The 15,972-nt window shown below is 55.9% G+C and overlaps 7 protein-coding genes across 7 annotated transcripts; 4 read left to right on the top strand and 3 right to left on the bottom strand.

Annotated features, from left to right (window-relative positions):
- Positions 1-51: 51 nt before the first annotated feature.
- Positions 52-498, bottom strand: HETIRDRAFT_104359 (uncharacterized protein; the record flags this gene model as incomplete). Its single annotated transcript, XM_009551022.1, has 1 exon — positions 52-498. One exon carries the CDS (start codon positions 496-498, stop codon positions 52-54), a length of 447 nt encoding a protein of 148 aa, XP_009549317.1.
- Positions 499-1,453: 955 nt separating this feature from the next.
- Positions 1,454-3,375, top strand: HETIRDRAFT_236815 (uncharacterized protein; the record flags this gene model as incomplete). Its single annotated transcript, XM_009551021.1, has 8 exons — positions 1,454-1,867; positions 1,973-2,080; positions 2,140-2,226; positions 2,290-2,634; positions 2,707-2,976; positions 3,030-3,080; positions 3,130-3,208; positions 3,260-3,375. Coding segments are annotated over 8 exons (1,470 nt in total), but the record flags the coding sequence as incomplete, so codon positions are not given.
- A 186-nt stretch (positions 3,376-3,561) lies between these two features.
- Positions 3,562-6,194, bottom strand: HETIRDRAFT_387282 (uncharacterized protein). The gene is made up of 10 exons (XM_009551020.1): positions 6,052-6,194; positions 5,749-5,989; positions 5,400-5,692; positions 5,301-5,346; positions 4,687-5,237; positions 4,441-4,628; positions 4,348-4,381; positions 4,264-4,294; positions 4,008-4,198; positions 3,562-3,935 (listed from the first exon to the last, which is right to left on the bottom strand). Exons 1-10 carry the CDS (start codon positions 6,057-6,059, stop codon positions 3,779-3,781), a joined length of 1,740 nt encoding a protein of 579 aa, XP_009549315.1. The 5' UTR covers positions 6,060-6,194; the 3' UTR covers positions 3,562-3,778.
- A 224-nt stretch (positions 6,195-6,418) lies between these two features.
- Positions 6,419-8,269, top strand: HETIRDRAFT_435542 (uncharacterized protein; the record flags this gene model as incomplete). Its single annotated transcript, XM_009551019.1, has 5 exons — positions 6,419-6,495; positions 6,737-6,854; positions 6,907-6,966; positions 7,019-8,037; positions 8,101-8,269. The coding sequence occupies 5 exons, from the start codon at positions 6,419-6,421 to the stop codon at positions 8,135-8,137; spliced, it is 1,311 nt and encodes a 436-aa protein (XP_009549314.1). The 3' UTR covers positions 8,138-8,269.
- Positions 8,270-8,991: 722 nt separating this feature from the next.
- Positions 8,992-9,596, top strand: HETIRDRAFT_453561 (uncharacterized protein; the record flags this gene model as incomplete). Its single annotated transcript, XM_009551018.1, has 4 exons — positions 8,992-9,036; positions 9,094-9,297; positions 9,360-9,392; positions 9,444-9,596. 4 exons carry the CDS (start codon positions 8,992-8,994, stop codon positions 9,594-9,596), a joined length of 435 nt encoding a protein of 144 aa, XP_009549313.1.
- Positions 9,597-10,075: 479 nt separating this feature from the next.
- Positions 10,076-13,628, bottom strand: HETIRDRAFT_387275 (uncharacterized protein). Its single transcript, XM_009551017.1, has 8 exons — positions 13,303-13,628; positions 13,162-13,228; positions 13,022-13,101; positions 12,584-12,966; positions 12,378-12,529; positions 10,963-12,326; positions 10,504-10,899; positions 10,076-10,422 (listed from the first exon to the last, which is right to left on the bottom strand). Exons 1-8 carry the CDS (start codon positions 13,484-13,486, stop codon positions 10,373-10,375), a joined length of 2,676 nt encoding a protein of 891 aa, XP_009549312.1. The 5' UTR covers positions 13,487-13,628; the 3' UTR covers positions 10,076-10,372.
- Positions 13,629-14,033: 405 nt separating this feature from the next.
- HETIRDRAFT_323470 (uncharacterized protein) lies at positions 14,034-15,953 on the top strand (the record flags this gene model as incomplete). The annotated part of the gene is made up of 8 exons (XM_009551016.1): positions 14,034-14,279; positions 14,350-14,574; positions 14,638-14,814; positions 14,888-15,053; positions 15,134-15,263; positions 15,342-15,394; positions 15,520-15,698; positions 15,795-15,953. 8 exons carry the CDS (start codon positions 14,034-14,036, stop codon positions 15,951-15,953), a joined length of 1,335 nt encoding a protein of 444 aa, XP_009549311.1.
- Positions 15,954-15,972: the final 19 nt, after the last annotated feature.

Here is a 15,972-nt window from a genome sequence, read left to right as displayed (position 1 = left end):
AGATAGCGCCGATGCAGGCAATAAAGCCCCAAAGAATCACACTGGTCAATTCTAGGCAGGCATGTATTCATGATGTGCATTGGCACCAACGCCTTGTATGGGTGGTGTCGATACGAGAACAGGCTGGACAGCTAACAGAGTCGCACGTTTCTCCGATGCAGCCTTCGATCGTAAGCCGTCATCGCCCGTTCGCCCGCGGGGGTGAAATAGAGAGATAGGAATGTTGATGATCATGAGTCCAAGTATGAGCCGGAAGCCGCGGAAGGAGACCCGAAGAGGATGGCAGATGAACAACCTGCTGTGCAGGATAACGGGGAGACACCATGACCAGATAACCCTTGCCTTGTGATTGTTGTCGAGCGTCCGAGACGGGGGTCCAGAAGGTGCGGGGTAATAACATTGATCATTGACCACAGCATTCGACGTCAGTGGCGCAGGAAAGGCGGCTCTGGACCTACCTGAGGGCTCGCGGAGGTCGTCGAGACCTTTGAGCGGCATCGCTGCGGATGGAAGAGCACGGAGGGCAGTCAAGCGCTGACAGGGACCCACAGCGGCATGACTCCCGATAGACACGCCTGGAAGGCCCGTTGACAGGGACAAGCATGCGTGGCTTGGTTTCAGTCAATCAAGACACGACCAGGCGATTCTAGCACGCTGGCCCTGCACATTCGCGCCCGGGGTAGAACGCGTTCCGAATCACGCCGAAATGTGCATGCACTGAGGCATGTATGGAACCCTGCAGTCGTCAATGCGCCTGGCGTGCCCAATATGCATAAAAGGGGTCAATGGGCGGTCAGTGGCCTTCCAGGGTCGACGAGAGCGTACACAACTTACCACCTTCATTTTTGTCCTTTCTTCTCTACTTCCCATGCCATCCTCCGAGCCGACCTCAGGCTCTGACCGGTTTCATGTCAAGGGCCTCGCGAGAAGGATCAAAAAGCGGTTTGGCCAGGCAAAGGCCCACCTCGCCGCCAGACATCCGGCACAGGCCGGTTCGAACCGAGAGGGTGCCAGGGGTCCGCTTTCCCCGGTCCTCGAACACATCGCGCTCTCGTTGTCCCTCACACACATCTCCATCCCCGTCGCCATTCCTTTCCATTCCTCCTCCTCTCGCACGCGTACCACGAGCAGCAGTACGGTTTCGACTCAGTCAACCACTCGCTCCAAAGTTCGCGATATCTTTTCTAGCACACCAAGCTCTATCTCAGAGGCGCCGGAGGAGGATTCTGTGTCGCAATCAGAGTCTGAGAGAATAATGTCGGAGGACAGCATGTCTTTGACCCCTCCGTCTGGACTGCTTGCAGATACCCAGAGGGATACGGCAGATTACGAAGAACAGATCGGTGAGACCGTTGTAGAGGCTGACCGAGATGGAAGAGCAGAGTCCGCCAAGGAGCCCGACGATAGCCCCGAGCCTGTCGTCGAGTCTGAGTCTCCCTCCGCGTCCTCTTCTGAAGACAATGAGCCCTCAGAGGTTACATCGTCCATTCCTACCGAGCCACCAGTATCGAACGAGATGCTCATCTCCAGTCCAGATCCTCAGACCATCGAGCTCGAAGGACTCGACCCTTTCCTCGTCGATGACCCTGACAACCCAGTGTCTGACTCGGAGCCTCCCACCGCTCGCCCTCCTCCCCAGCAACCAGCACCTTCCGCCGAGTCTCACTCGATTCCATCTGCTGAGGAGATCCCTCTCACCGTTCAGGCACCCTCGGTGTCGGACGCAGCCTCTCCCCGACTTAATCTTAACAAGCCGGTCCCCATCCCTCCCCCTTCGCCATCCGACACGGAATCATCCGAGTCAGACGCACCTGTGATCTATCTTCCACAGCTGGTTCTGCCGACGATGTTCCTCCCCATTCCGAATGTACGCCTTTGCTTCCATCTCATGTGGTGGTACTCGCCACGCTCCACGATATATTATTGACTGTATGGTATCTATTGGTGACCCCCGCTGTTGTATGTACGCTAGACGGACCCGTTGACTACGCTCTTGGTGAAATACATTCCGAACCCTGAAATGCGGCCCAAGAGAGACCTGACCGGCGAGTGGGCCAAGACAGACTTCAACACGCTTGTCGTGAGTTACCAAGAGTTCTGTGTGAAGGCTGCCTGAAAACGATGATGTCCTTGGTCTAGATGACGAACAGCTGGAGAGCACTTGCTCGACAGGCTCGGGATCGCCTTGTGCAGACCGACCCGGAGGATCTGAATCTAGTACTCAGCGTAAGAAGCGCCCCCCTACCCACGAAACTGTCCGCCGTTGACGTCGCCAATATTCACCTTCAGCTGTGGTACCTCCGAGTCTCTTCGCTTGCCCGTCTACGGCTCTTCAACCAGACCTCGGCCGAGATCACCAACCTGTTCACCGGCCTCGCTGCTGCACCCCCCGCCGCACGGACGCACGTCTTCGAGAACATCTTGCCGTTTGAGCTCGAGGTCCTCCGCGCTCGCGTCAAATACTGGTCAGGCGACCCATTGGGGTACCTCGACGCCCTCGGGGCGTTGCTGCGCAAGTGCAAGCGCAAGGCGCGTGCGGCGCGTGGAGAGCGCGGGGCTGGCGACCGGCAGATGTGGATGGAGCGAGGCGCGCGCGTGAGCCTCATCGTCGCGTCGCAGTTCATCGAGATGAAGGTAATCACTGTGTTCACGGACACGTCTCGAATCCCCATGTCTCGTTCGCTTTATTGATCGAGCGTGGTGCAGGACTTTGCGGCCGCGACGAAGCTGCTGCAGCCGCTGCTGGACCAGCCGGTGCAGACGCAAGAGGTCCGGTCCGCCATCGCGCGCATATATCTCCAGGCAGGCCATGTTTCTGCGGCCGAGCGGCATTTCGCGGTCATCGAGGCAGATCCCGACGTCCCGCAGACGACGAAGGACATGAACAGCGCGATCCTCACCGCGGCCCGGGGGGATTGGGCGAGCGCCAGCGCTCTGCTGGGGGGTCTGGTCGGCGATGACGCGGAGAACTTCGCTGTGAGCTGCCGTTCGATTTGTAGACCGCTGAGACGCACTCTGACGCCGGGTAGGCCGTGAACAACTTGGCCGTCGCGCTGCTCAACCAAGGAAAGCTGAAGGAGGTAAGGCGTTGGCTACTCCCACGTCGACTCGAGTTGATCTTCCTTCAAGGGCATCGAAGTCCTCGAAACTGCGCTCCAGGCCTCGCCGTCAACACTCGCCATGGCAGAACCCTTCCTGTTCAATCTTTGTATGCCGATCCAATACCGGGATTTGATTGACATGCTGATTGGCTTCACAGCGACGCTCTACGAGCTTCGTTCTGCTATTGCGGCAGACAAGAAACGCGATCTACTCATCGAGGTGGCAAAATGGGGTGGGGACGGGTTGAGGACCACGTGTCTCAAGATGCCGTCTGGTTGAATGTCAGACCCCCTATGCTTTGGGCAGATTGCAGCTTGCTGCTTGATGAATGTAAGGATCGTGTGTGTAAATCCATACTACACGCTACTGACCTGCCTTCCGATTACCATGGAAGATCCCATTGAGTGCACTAGCAGCGAGGTGAGATATCGACTCAAAGAAAAGGGCCCAAACAGCCATGCCTGTCTACATCCATGTATTGTAAGTAATCGTCTAGAAAAGATGAACAAATAAACAAAAGAAGGATAAATAGCATATTCTAATATGACCGTGTGTAGTCGCCTCCGTCCTCCATCCATCGTGCATTATATCATACAGATTATCACAACTGAGAAAAGGCATATATACGTGACCCACTGAATGTACTTCCATTGTCTCTTCTGCTCGTCGACGATACTCAGTATGCAACGTATGCCACACAGAGCAGTGGAAAGCCGGCATACAGCCCGACCCAGAAGACGACGTTGCCCATGAGCTTGTTGCGTTTGATCGCGGGCAGGCGGCCGATTGCGATGAGCGGGACCTGAAACAACTGCATCGTGAACAGGTACATCCTAGGATCCGTCGTGTCAGTCTCGAGCCGTGCGCGCGTGGAGTCTTTTGTCCGCAAGAAAGTGCGGGCTCACCGGATCTTCTGCGTAACGACGGCCATGACCAGCTCGTGCACGGCCGCACTGAGCAGGAACGTGAGGAACATGGCCGAGAAGCGGGAGACGCGGTACGAGCTGATCGTCGAAGCGTAGACATGTCGCAGGAGGAAGGAATGCACGGGCTTGTTCCATTTACGGGAGAATTCGTCCCAGGATGTCGAGTTCCACTATGAATAAGAGCGATAGATCGTGTTAAGCCCGCAATTTGAAAGTGAATGAAAACGGTATGTACCCAGTCTTCATAAAATTGCCGGTCAGCGAAACTGTGGGTGGGTGGTTAGCAGCACAGCGATGACAGATGCAGGACGCAACTGACTATGAAAGCTCGGCAAATCCGTTACAGATGCATTCTGTTCGAAGAAATCACGTTCAGACACGGACTGCACAGGGTGTACTATAGCAGACGAACCGAAAATAATGTAGAAAAGTAAGAGATACGCCACCATGAACGGCAGCGCCAAGTCCAACAGGCTTTTCGCAAAAGACTGGTCCGGCGAGGGCGTCAGAGGGAGAATGAAGGTCTCTGTGATCGTGTACAGCAACGCAAACGTCCCGAACGTCGCTGTTGTCTTCTCGAACACGTACAAAGGCCGAATCCTACGTGACACAAGATTCGAATGCACTTCCACATGCGGTATTCAGGGAGCACACGTACCGGTTGGTCCTGGGATACTCGAGCTCGTAGACTAGTGACGGGATGAGCTGATACACCGCGAAGTTCTTCAGTGTAATGTTATTCGGCCATCGGACCTTATTTGGCCCCGAGCTGACGAGTTCCGCGTCCAATTCAGACCAATCTCTCGCCAGGGCCGCAATACTCTCGTCCGGATGGTCGACCAGCGTGTGCGGCTTATAGCCTCCATCTACCCAACCCATTGCTTCCTGCCGAGATCCGTTCGTTTCATCCTCAGACCCGCTTTTCAGCCGCCTGCGTAGCTCATTAGCGGTTTTCGCGTCGATGTAAGACTTGTGCGTCGCGTCGGGGATCGAGGCCGGTGTGCCGACGGAGGGAGAGCCGAATTCGCTGTCGCTCGCGATCGCGTCGAGTTCTGCGCGTCGCACTGTCGCATCGGCCACGGCCTTATCCCAGCCGCCGGCGGCGGAAGTTGCGGCGTAAAGCTGGCTGAAGAGTTCTTCGCACTGGGAAGAGACAAATTGGAGGTACCCATTGACGGACATGTACGAATGCATTTTCATGATCATTACCTATTGGATTGAAGGCGTGTTATTTGAGTTAGATCTTGAAGAAAGGTCAGACCGAACACATACGAGGGTGTGAAGGGTCAAAAATCCCGATTGTACCCAAGGCCATTGACTATCATACACATCGGTTTGAATGTACCGACACTGATTTTGACGGCAGCTTACCGGTTGAACGTCCACTTGACCGCGATGAATAGTGTGAGTGTTTGGAACGCGTGTTGCAACACTACTCCCGTCCAGTAATATCGAATCCATCCTCTGCTGACCGCTTTGGCAAACGGGACGCAGAGCGCTGTGCTCAAAACAAGAACGGCGTCACTGAGCGCGAGAGTCAGCGCGTCTCGCGAGATCATAGTCGCGAACGCGAAGTTGAGGGGCTTCCCGCTGGCCTCAATAGATCGAACGTAGGTCCGCACGGTAAATATGAACAAGGAGATCCAAAAGAGTGTGAAGAATCCCTGCAACGCACATATTCGCGTCAACCCATCAGGATTATCGTGAGACAGTGACGTACGCGAAATTCATTAGTGCTCGACGACTCGTTGCCAATGTCGAAATGCGATGTCCGAGGGACGAACTGCACGGCAGCCTTGAGCTTCTTAGAATATCCGGACCGATACGGTTTGGATATGTAGAGCGTGCCGCCCTGCGTCTGGATGGCTCCGTTTGCCGCGGTGCTATTCGGCGACGCGTCCTTGTCTTTCAGCGCCAGCTTGAGCGCGTTTATTTCCGCGATTTTGGTCAGTGAGGCGCCGCTGTCCGCTCCTCCACGTCAGATGGCCCGATTCGGGTAACAGAGATGGGCGAGCTGGCGAACCTGGACATGATGTAGCGAAATGCAAAATAATGGCGGAAGGAGGGAGGGGGTTAGGAAAGAGAAGAAAGGATGGGTGAGTGAGTGATCTGACGAGCCTGCGCTGGTGTTTAAATGTCGAGGTCACCGAGCACTGACGGTGACGCGCTGACGGAGACTGCAAGGAGCACTCGGAGCAGTTCGGTTCCACTTGGTCATCACAAATCCATAATTCCCCCCCGGATGGATCTCACAACTCTCTGCTGACCTCCACACCTCCTATTTCTCAGTCACGGACGCCCGCTGATCAAAAATCCTTTGCGCCATTTCCAAAGTTGTGCATCCTCTCGCGGAACAGAAACATTAAAACCCGGTTGAACCGGTTTGTCTAATGCGGTCACGTGGACAGGCGCCGATACAATCCTCGAAAAGGAAATACACGGAAATACACGCTTTCTCATGGATCAGGTTCGTCACGATGCTTTCCCTCAGCGTGGAATTCATCTAACGACCTCGCGATGTTAGGAATCTTTTCGCCAGCTATTGCAGACCCCAAGGCCAGGAGCATCTTCTCGGACGCCTACAGCATACAAGTCTTATGGCTCACTCCTCGCAGGCAAGGCAGGATCATCGAAGCCGTATGTTTTGCCACCTCGCGTGCATACACATTTGATCCTGACTGTGACTTTCTGCATGGTTGATCACGAAGTGCCACTGTCTCTGCGTCTGAGCCTGCTTTCAAGCCGCGAAAGCTGAAAAAGCAATCCGAGAAATACCGCAATCGAGCGGAAGAGCGCAGAGCAGGTGCTGACCACGACTATTCTCAGGTGAGCAAAGCATCCGCCTCCGTACCTGACACTCATTCATTCTTCATATAAGATCGAAGCTGTGCTCGAAGATTTTGAACGGCAAAATGCAGATAAGGAAGACCGCGCTGCGGTAAGCTCGAGCAAGCATGTTCTGATAATACTTTCCTCATCCTAACCCTCAGGTTGAAGCGCAAAGGTCGTATTTGGGGGGTGACTCAGATCACTCCATCCTTGTCAAAGGTCTCGACTTCGCACTTCTCGAACAAAACAAAGCGCGCCTTGCGTCCGCCTCGTCCAAACTAGATGATCAGCTACTCGAAGAGGCTTTCAAGGAAACCGCAGTTGCATCTACTTCTAGTGAATCCTTGAATCCGACATCGAAGAAGCGCTCGCGCACGGACATCTTGCGGGAGCTGAAGGAAAAACGCGGTAGCATGGAGGGCGTCGCGCCAGCGAAGGCGCAGGAGGAGAGTATAGCGAGTGCTAATGTGAGCGCCAAGTTCAGACCGATAGGGTTCAAGCCCATTGGCCCGCCGGCGGAGGAGAAGGCGAAGAAGAAGAAGAAAGTCAAGGCACAGGATGGGGATGGAGCCGAGAGGAAGAAGAAGAGGCGCAAGGTCGAGAAAGGGGAGAGTCAGAAGGGAGAGATGGGTCCACCAGCCGTTCCTATAAAGGACTCTCCATCTGCCGCCAATGCACCCTCAAGTACAACAACGGCTCCGACCGTGCAAAAACCTGACATGGAACCGGAGTCAATAGACGAAGATCTTGATATATTTGCGGGGGCCGGCGAGTACGAGGGTATCGATCTCGGGGACGATGATGACGACGACGGTGACGACAACAACAACAACGGAGGTGAGGGTCGGCATAGAGAGGCTTCTCCAGCGGACGAAGGACTATCCACTGCAACATCGGGTCGAAAGTGGTTCGACGATGCGCCCCAGTCTGAGCAGCCGAAATCGTCCACGGAGACAGCAACACAAGCCACGGTCAATTCCCCTCCACCACCACCAGACCTCGAAGAAGGCGAGGAAGAAACGCCGATGCGTCTTGTGCCTTTGGCATCTTCTGCGGTACCTTCTATTAGCGATCTACTGGCGATGGACGAAGCAGCTGAGAAGGAAACGAAGCGGAAGGCTAGGAAGGAGAAGAAGAAGGGCAAAGGAGGAGGGGACAAGCTGGACAGGGACTACCAAAGGTGGGTGCGCATTTCTGAGATCTGGGTCCAGTCTGGTGACCGATGCGTATTCGTCTTCCCTAGATTGAAAAGTTACGAGGCGAAAAAGGCAGCCAGTTAGGATGGGTATTTGACATCATAATGGGTATTTGTATCTTTGTATTGGAGATTGACTCTTAGATCTCGATAGATCTCCCTTGATGTCGATCTTTGAATCGCGATTCTGAACAAGTGGTCACCGATTTTCGAGATTCATTGTTTGAGAGGCTGATCGTCGTGAGCAGATTCCGGACACTCGAATGCGTTTGTTTGACCGCCCGTCGGAGCCGGTACTCCAGTCATCCGGAGAAATCGTCATTTCAACAGTAGGGTGTCAAGGCTATAGAAAACAGGTCGGTGACGAGATCTCTTCAAGATGCATCGGGGTGAGCCCCGGATTATGGATGGACCAACGAAAGGACCAAAAGGCAGAAAGCATCTGTTAAGTCACTCATTCTAATGATAGTGCCAGATAACCCTTACTCTCTCCAGAGTCCGATAAATTATCTAATTTTAGGTTCAGAAGGTCCGAATCCCAGGAACATATCAGACTAGCTCCCAGCTCCCTGAAGGCTTTCTTGGCCGAGAAATCGCGTATTCTGCCCCTCATTTGTCACTATGCTATGCGTCGGGAGCACACAGGAGCGTGCGAGGCCAAGGAATTTGATTGAATGTCTCGCGATCAACAAAACTCGAATTTCTTAGCGTCCCAGACGCTGTTTGACTCAAACTTTGACTGGGATGCTCCTCTACGACTTTGCGGGTTGGGGTACGACAGTGTTGGGGGCTTTGCATGACCCCAGCTTTGGATATCTGCGCTAAACGAGTTTACGCCCAGTGCGTAGCCTGTTTTCCTATATATACTCGCGTCCACATGTCGCTCGCTGCCCTTATTTCACTCGCGCCCACTTGTAACCACCTCCATCCCAAGCTACCATGCCCAGGCAATCAACCCGCCTCTCTGCACGTGTGAAGCTCGAGGTATAGTCGGGAGCTATTGAACCCGATGTCTGAGAGGTGTCTCAGCCCGTTGGCCAGAGCCCCAAAGGCCAGGCTGCAATGCCCGCGGGCGCCCCTCTGGCAAGGACCAGGTCGAGGGTAGTTGGAGCCCCTGGGAGCACCGTCGTTGATAAGAGGGCCTCTAGCCGTGCCGCCCTAGCAATCAAGCTGGCGAAATTAGGTCACAAACCACCTGCTACGGACTCATCGACCTGGCCTGCGAGTGAGTTGGGCGAGGCAACAGTATGCGACTTCTCTAGTATCAGCAGGAGCACCAGGCGCTCATCATCTACGACACGTCGTAGATCTGCAAGAGTTATGTCAAGAAGTTTTACAGGGTAGGCCGCCGGAGCAGCTCGTCGACCCGTAGACTGACGTCCATACTTCAGCTTCACGATAAGGGCCTGAAGGATCTTGAATACAAAATCGTACCCCACCCGAATCCTCAAAAGGAGACTTGGAAGGACATGCACCTCTTCCAAGCCAGTGACATAGAGCGGAGAGCGTGGCAAAAACATGAAGGGCCAGCGCGCTTCGATTGATAGTAAGCAACCTTCGCTGTGTAGATCCACCTCGTCGGATACCCCGTGCTGACCGCCGACGTTGATCGTTCGGTCGCCGATAGCATAAGCACCTTGGAGGCGAAGCATTGTGTGGCCCGTCCCGGAATGCCGTTCAACCAGATCCGGTGGATCACGTACAGAACCTGCGCCACGTGCGGTGAAAGAACGTACCGCAAATCCGATTTTTTTGGCAAGGGGTGCTGGTCTTGTTATAAGTGAGCACTGAGTCGTTGTTCCGATCTCTCCTATCAACAACAAATCTGCCGCACAGGTCCACCATCTATAATAACGCAGAAGTTGACGAGGCTGCAAGTCCCGACCAGTACTGACTTCGACCAATTTGCTCGAGTGTGTACAATCGACATACGTCTCGTCTCTGTACGCTGCATTTGTATAATCATTTATGTCGCCCTTTGGGTGCCGTGCCGAACTGGACTTCGCCCCCGCCGGTCTGACCTGAGGTCCGAAAGCAAAACTGATCATATCGGGGGAGCTCGTCGACCGGCAAATAACGATAAAACTGCATACGGAACCGTGCTGCATAGACTGAATCATGAAGGGGTCGTGAACACAGCCGGGTGTGTCTAGCTCATGCGAAAAAGCGAACGACTGGACAAGCCAACGAACCGGCGCATGTTATCCAACGCAAAAAAAAACACGACCCTGTCCAGACATCCGTCCGTCCATCCTTCCGTCGTAACTTACAATAACATCCACACTGGCGGCACAAGATTTGTCTCGAGCGCGAGACAGGCTTACAGACCGGCCTGCCGATCCAGCATGTACATCTGCAAGTCCCTCCAGCCTGAGACAGAAACCATCGTTAGTTGATTAAATCACGAGCGCACGGCCGATCGCCGATCCCCGAACACGCGGTAGCACTCACCTCCGCCGACCCGGACCATGACCTTCTTCTTCGCCACCTCCCCCTTGCGCGTCATCGTCGTCAGCCGGCACGTGACGATCTTACGGGCCAGCGCTGTCGAGAACGCGTACTGCGCGCGGATCTCCTCGCCCTCCTTCGGGACCGCCCTGAGTGGCGGGTCGACGCGCTCGATCAGCAGCCCATGCGCGACCGAGTTGACGATGCGCGCGACCTCCGCATCGAGCGGGTCCTTCGCGCTCGCGGGCGTGTAGTGGTTGGGGTTACCTTCCATCGACGGCGTTGCCGCTCCCGCGCGCGACCCCGCGCGCGAAGGTGAGCGCGTGGAGGACCCATCGCGGAAGCTCGATGGCGGCAGCTTTGAGTGCGGGCGAATGGTCTTGATGTTATAGCCTGACCCTGAGATCGACCCCGACCCCGGGCTGTGCGAGGGGCTCTGGTAGAAGGGGATCTGCTGCACACGCGCGCGCAGCATCGCTTCTGGCGTCTGCGCGCGAGTCGCTGCTGACCTGAAGGAGGACGAGTTGGACTCCACGGTCGGGGCCTCGGATGGATAGTCCGACATCGCGGAGGCGGGGCGGGAGGGCGAGGAGAATTGGAATATCGGAGCAGGGATCATGGAGCGGCTCGGGGGACGGGGCCCGGGGAGACGCGTACCGCCAGGGGTTTCGGAGCGGGCGGGGAGAGGCGAGATGCCGCCGGATGTGGAGAATGTGGGCGAAAAAGCGCGCTGCATGATGGTCGTGGGATTCTCGTCGTCCTCATCGCGCCAGCCTGCTTCAGACTGAGAGCGCCAATGCCCTCCCTTGGCGCTGGAAGGGGCTGGGATGTGAGACGGTGTCTTTGGACGTGAGCGAGGTGTGGCGCTTGTGTTGGTGGACAGTGCAAAAGTGGGGGTATGAGACCGCGACGGGGGTCTTACGAAGGCAGATGCCGAGCCGGATTGGTGTGTCCTAGAGGGCGGGCGATGGAAAGGCAGATGGGTGCTCGAAGAAGGCGCCGTTGAAATGGAAGATGTCACAGGGGACCACGGGCGTGACGATGCCATAGAACTCCGCGATGCGCTACGCTGGTAAGGCGAGGAATTGCTTGAGAGTGGAGGAAGGTCTGGTCGTCCGTAGATACTCGCTGTGGAAGGACGACTTGATCTAGGTGGACGCTCCTCTGGCTCGATGCGTGTGGAACTGTTCCACGGCTGCTTACCGAGACCTCTCCCTTTGACAGTAGAGTTCAAATCGGCGCGGTTCGGCGCGGGTGACGTGTCCGGGGTCATAGACTGTGCGTACTTGTGGCGCGGACGTTCGGGCGTGACGGGCGTTGGGGGCTGACTGCCACGCATGGCGAATAGGGACTGACGATGGCGAAGCGTGGCGACGGGTTCGGAAGAGGGGGCGCGGGATGGGACCTTGTGGGGAACGGGAGTGACAGGGGGCGCGGTGGTTTTGGAACTACTGGTGAATTTCCGGGCAAATTTACGCAGAGGAGAGATTGAACGCGAGAGCGTGCTGGCCGTGCTCAGCGTCCTGTTCTTTTTCCCACCTGATCCCGAGCCACTGGGGGGCGTGAGGAACCCGTTGCGGGTGCGAGACTTGGAGGTTGGACCGGAGGTAGTAGAACCACTCTCGCTCAGCGCCATCTCCTCGCCGACCAGGATCTTGCGCACGTTCTCCATCTCCGTGTCGGTCCGAGAGATGCGCTCGCGCAGATTCTTCCATCGCTGAGTGGACTCGGCGTGGCGCCGCAGACACTCACCGTTCTTCGTCACGCGGTCCTGCACGCCCTTGTCTATGATCGAAAGCACCTTCGTGGTGGCGGGCATGTAATGTCTATATGATATGATGAGAAGAAGAAGGCTGTTAGGTGGGATAGAAGCGCACTTCTTTTTAGCTTCGAACGAGCCCAAGAGGGACTGATATACGTCATAACTCAGCGGAGACTTCTCAGAGCGCACGGATCCAGAGGACTGCATGGACGACGACTGCAACAGCGACTCGTCTGGGCCATATTTATGAACCTGCCAAATGAACTCCTGTTGTCGCGGACATTGAGCGGAGCATCAGACGTGCAACGCAGAGCGACGCACCTGACATCGATTCACGGCTTTCTCCAGGCTCGTCATCATCCCGTCCGCCTGATCCGTCACCGTCCGAAATACGGTCAGCCACTTGTCCTCCTTGAGCTCCTCCCGAAGAACGTCGCTCTCTTCCTGTACGCTCTCCCATTCTGCGATGAACGCAGTATGTTTGCGCAGGAGCGCCGCGCTCTCGCTCGAATCGCCGCCGCGCGCCTTGAGGGTGGCGTTCTTGGCGTCTTGTAAGTATGGTTCGAGAGAGTCGTTGACGGACTTGACGCCCTTGGCAACAGACTCGAGACGTGCGTCGAGAGTCATGAGGGACTGATCGATTACGCTCGTGGCGTTCGCGAGCTCGCCGGAGGACTGGGATTTATGCCGGAGCTCCTGTATTTCTGCATGGGACACGAGGTGAGGGTGTCGTCTGACCCTTGATAAACTTGCACACACCGAAAATGCGCGTCTGGATATCCGATATGCTATAGGAAAGTTCTGTGATGTGTGTGGAGATAGCCAACAGTTGGAGGTCCCTGATAAAAGATAGACGAAGTTGAGCAGAGAAAAATGCAGAGAGAAACTCTAGCGCATACTCGTGGCTCCTGTGGCCCCCATTTCTGACGGAGAGTGCAGAGAACTTAGCAGTGATTGTGATGTCTTCTAACCTCGTTGGAGTGCAGAATGTGTTCGGTCGAATTCGACGCGCAGCGGGAAAGCCGAGAGAGACGACGCACCTTTGTCATTCCGATCTACCGAAACGTTCGAGGACGAGGCGGAGGAAGAGCTGTCGGAAGAAAACGAGCCTGCGGAAAGCGGGGAAGGCGGAAGGTCGGCATTGAGAATGGTACTACGGAGACTATGTTGGGAGGCAGAATGTAGACTAGAGGTACGAGAGGTGGAAAGGCTGAGCAGAGACATGATTAAGGATGGAAGAGAGGCTGATAAGAGTGGTTGGAGCGGGCGGTTGGAAAGGTGGATGGGACGGGTGCTGAATGAGAGGATCCGTCGCGTGGAGGATGAGTGAGTTGCCTGCTGATGAACGGGGTATAAAGGACAGAACCCAGACGAACACGACGGATCCTCTGTGCTCGAAGGGGCGGTGTGAGACGATGCTCGTCAACGTGTGGAACGGCGGGGACAGTGCTCGTGATGGACGCGGACGCGGAGGCAAACGGTGGTGGCTGACGCTGAACGACGAGCCCGCTCTCTTTTCTATTTTCAAGTTGTCTTGGTAATCCTTCTCTGCATCCTCTCTTTCTTTTGGGCTTGTCCGCCGACCCTTTTCACTTGAAGAATACGAACACAGGAATGGTCGACGTTCACACGTGCGTCGTCGAAGCACTCGACGCTGTGACAGATGTCGACGCCGTGTCTTCGTGTCCTATAAAGCCACTCGTTTTGTTTCGTCTCGTCAACACCTGCCCTCGATCTATCGTGACGCAGGCCACAATAGGCTACGACAACCATGGTCAACCTTGGTGTCGCCGCGCTATTTCACCTCATTGCTTGGATCACCCGGACAACTTCGACCACGTCTTCGCCGGGCTTCGGCATCGGGGTCTACAACTCTTCGCAGACTCCTCCCGATCTGCCTTGGGATACCTACAACTACTGCAATGCTCCTCATGTCAATGCAGAGCACTACTCTACCCCCGCGTCGCCCGACGGGTCCGAACTAGTGTATCTCAACGTCATCATGCGCCATCACAAAGTGCGTCCACTTCGGATCTAGGACTTGGCTCTTTCACACGTCTTCACAATGCGCGTGATGGCAAACACAGCGGACACCAGATAATCTGTACCCTAATGAGTACGAGCTGAATCCGTCGTCTGGCTGGAACTGTTCCAACTTCCTTCAATTCAACTACGGGGGCGGGGGCGCCCACGTCTTCCATAACTTCGTCACGCCTCCCACGCATCCGTTTCTATCTCAGATATGGAATGGAACGTGTGATGAGGGTCAGCTCACCGAAGCAGGCCTGCAAGACGCGATTCGCCACGGAAAGGTATCTGCGTCTATCAACCGAATCTGCATATCCTTCATGTTGATGTTCCGCTGCTATCTGCAGGACTTTTGGGGAGTCTATCACGATAAAGTAGGATTTCTACAGATGGTCGACGAGCGCGACATATACGTTCGCACGTCGGTCGCGGATCGGACGTTCCAAGTGGCCAGCGGCTTCTTGTTCGGCATGGACCCTGCAACAGTCCACAAGTCCTGGCCCGTCTTCACCGAGCCCTCCGTCGTGCGTGCATTTATCTCCACTCGTATACCTTGCCCATCCCTTGCTCAGCTCCGTCCCGCCTCCGTCTTCCCAGATTGACTCTTTGGTGCCAAACTATGCGTGCCCGGGTGCAGACGCCATCCGCGACGCCTACCAGTCGGTCCCGGCCTGGACCGATCACCTCCAGCACAATGCGGGCCTCAAGGCGCGGCTCGACGCGACGCTGGGCACCGCAGGCCTCGCCGCTTGGGCATCCTGGTGTGCGCCTCTTTTCTTCTTCCTCTGGTGCGCCCCACGTCCGCGCGATGCGAGCCCACATGCCTGTTTTATTGGCCCGTAGATGACCACTTCTTCGACACGTTCACGTCCCGGACGTGTCACGGCCATCCGCTGCCGTGTAATGCTACGGGGGCGTGCGTCTCGGAGGCCGATGCCAGCCGCGTCCATGCGATCGGCGACTTTGAGTACAAGTGCGTCTACTAAAATACAAGCGAATGACATGGCGTCATCGAACATGCGCTCACACGGGTGCGGCACGGCACTCGCAGCTACATATGGAACGCGGCCGAAAACGCTACAGCGTACACCCAGCTCACGTTCGGTAAGTACGCATACAATACAACACGCCCCACACCGTGCTTCTGCATGGCCACTCGAAAAATCACAACACGAGTAAACACGCTCACGCTCACGCTCGTCCCATCCTGTCCTCCCACCACTCGCTAGGCGTGATGTTCGGCGAGCTCGCGCGCAACTTTGCCTCCTTCCGGTCGGGCACCGAGACGCGCAAACTGCGGCTCTACGTTGGGCACGATGGGTCCCTCATCCGTCTCGCCGCGGGCCTCGGACTAGGCGCCGCGTCGCCGCTGCGGTGGCCCGCGCTGGGCTCGGAAATCGTCATGGAGGTGCGCACCGCCTCGATGCAAATTTGCACGCTCATCATGCTCCGCGCATGCTTCTTTTTTCAACTTTTGCCGTGCCTTGATGCTCACGTCGTCCAGGTGTGGAAGACCCCGGAGCAGCAGTATTTTGTGCGCGTGTTGCATGAGGGCACACCCGTGCAGGCTCTGCGGTGGTCCCCCTTGGATGATTTCATAGAGCTTCTGCAGGCTCAGGTTCCTGACGATATCTTCGAAAGATGCACACAGAGCTCAAGCTAGAGAAGCGTTGTAGTTGTAT

The sequence above is a fragment of the Heterobasidion irregulare genome (assembly GCF_000320585.1).
Source record: "Heterobasidion irregulare TC 32-1 unplaced genomic scaffold scaffold_08, whole genome shotgun sequence".
NCBI lineage: Eukaryota > Fungi > Basidiomycota > Agaricomycetes > Russulales > Bondarzewiaceae > Heterobasidion > Heterobasidion irregulare.
The sequence above is the reverse complement of the archived record's forward strand: the minus strand, read 5'-3'. Positions and strand labels throughout refer to the sequence as shown.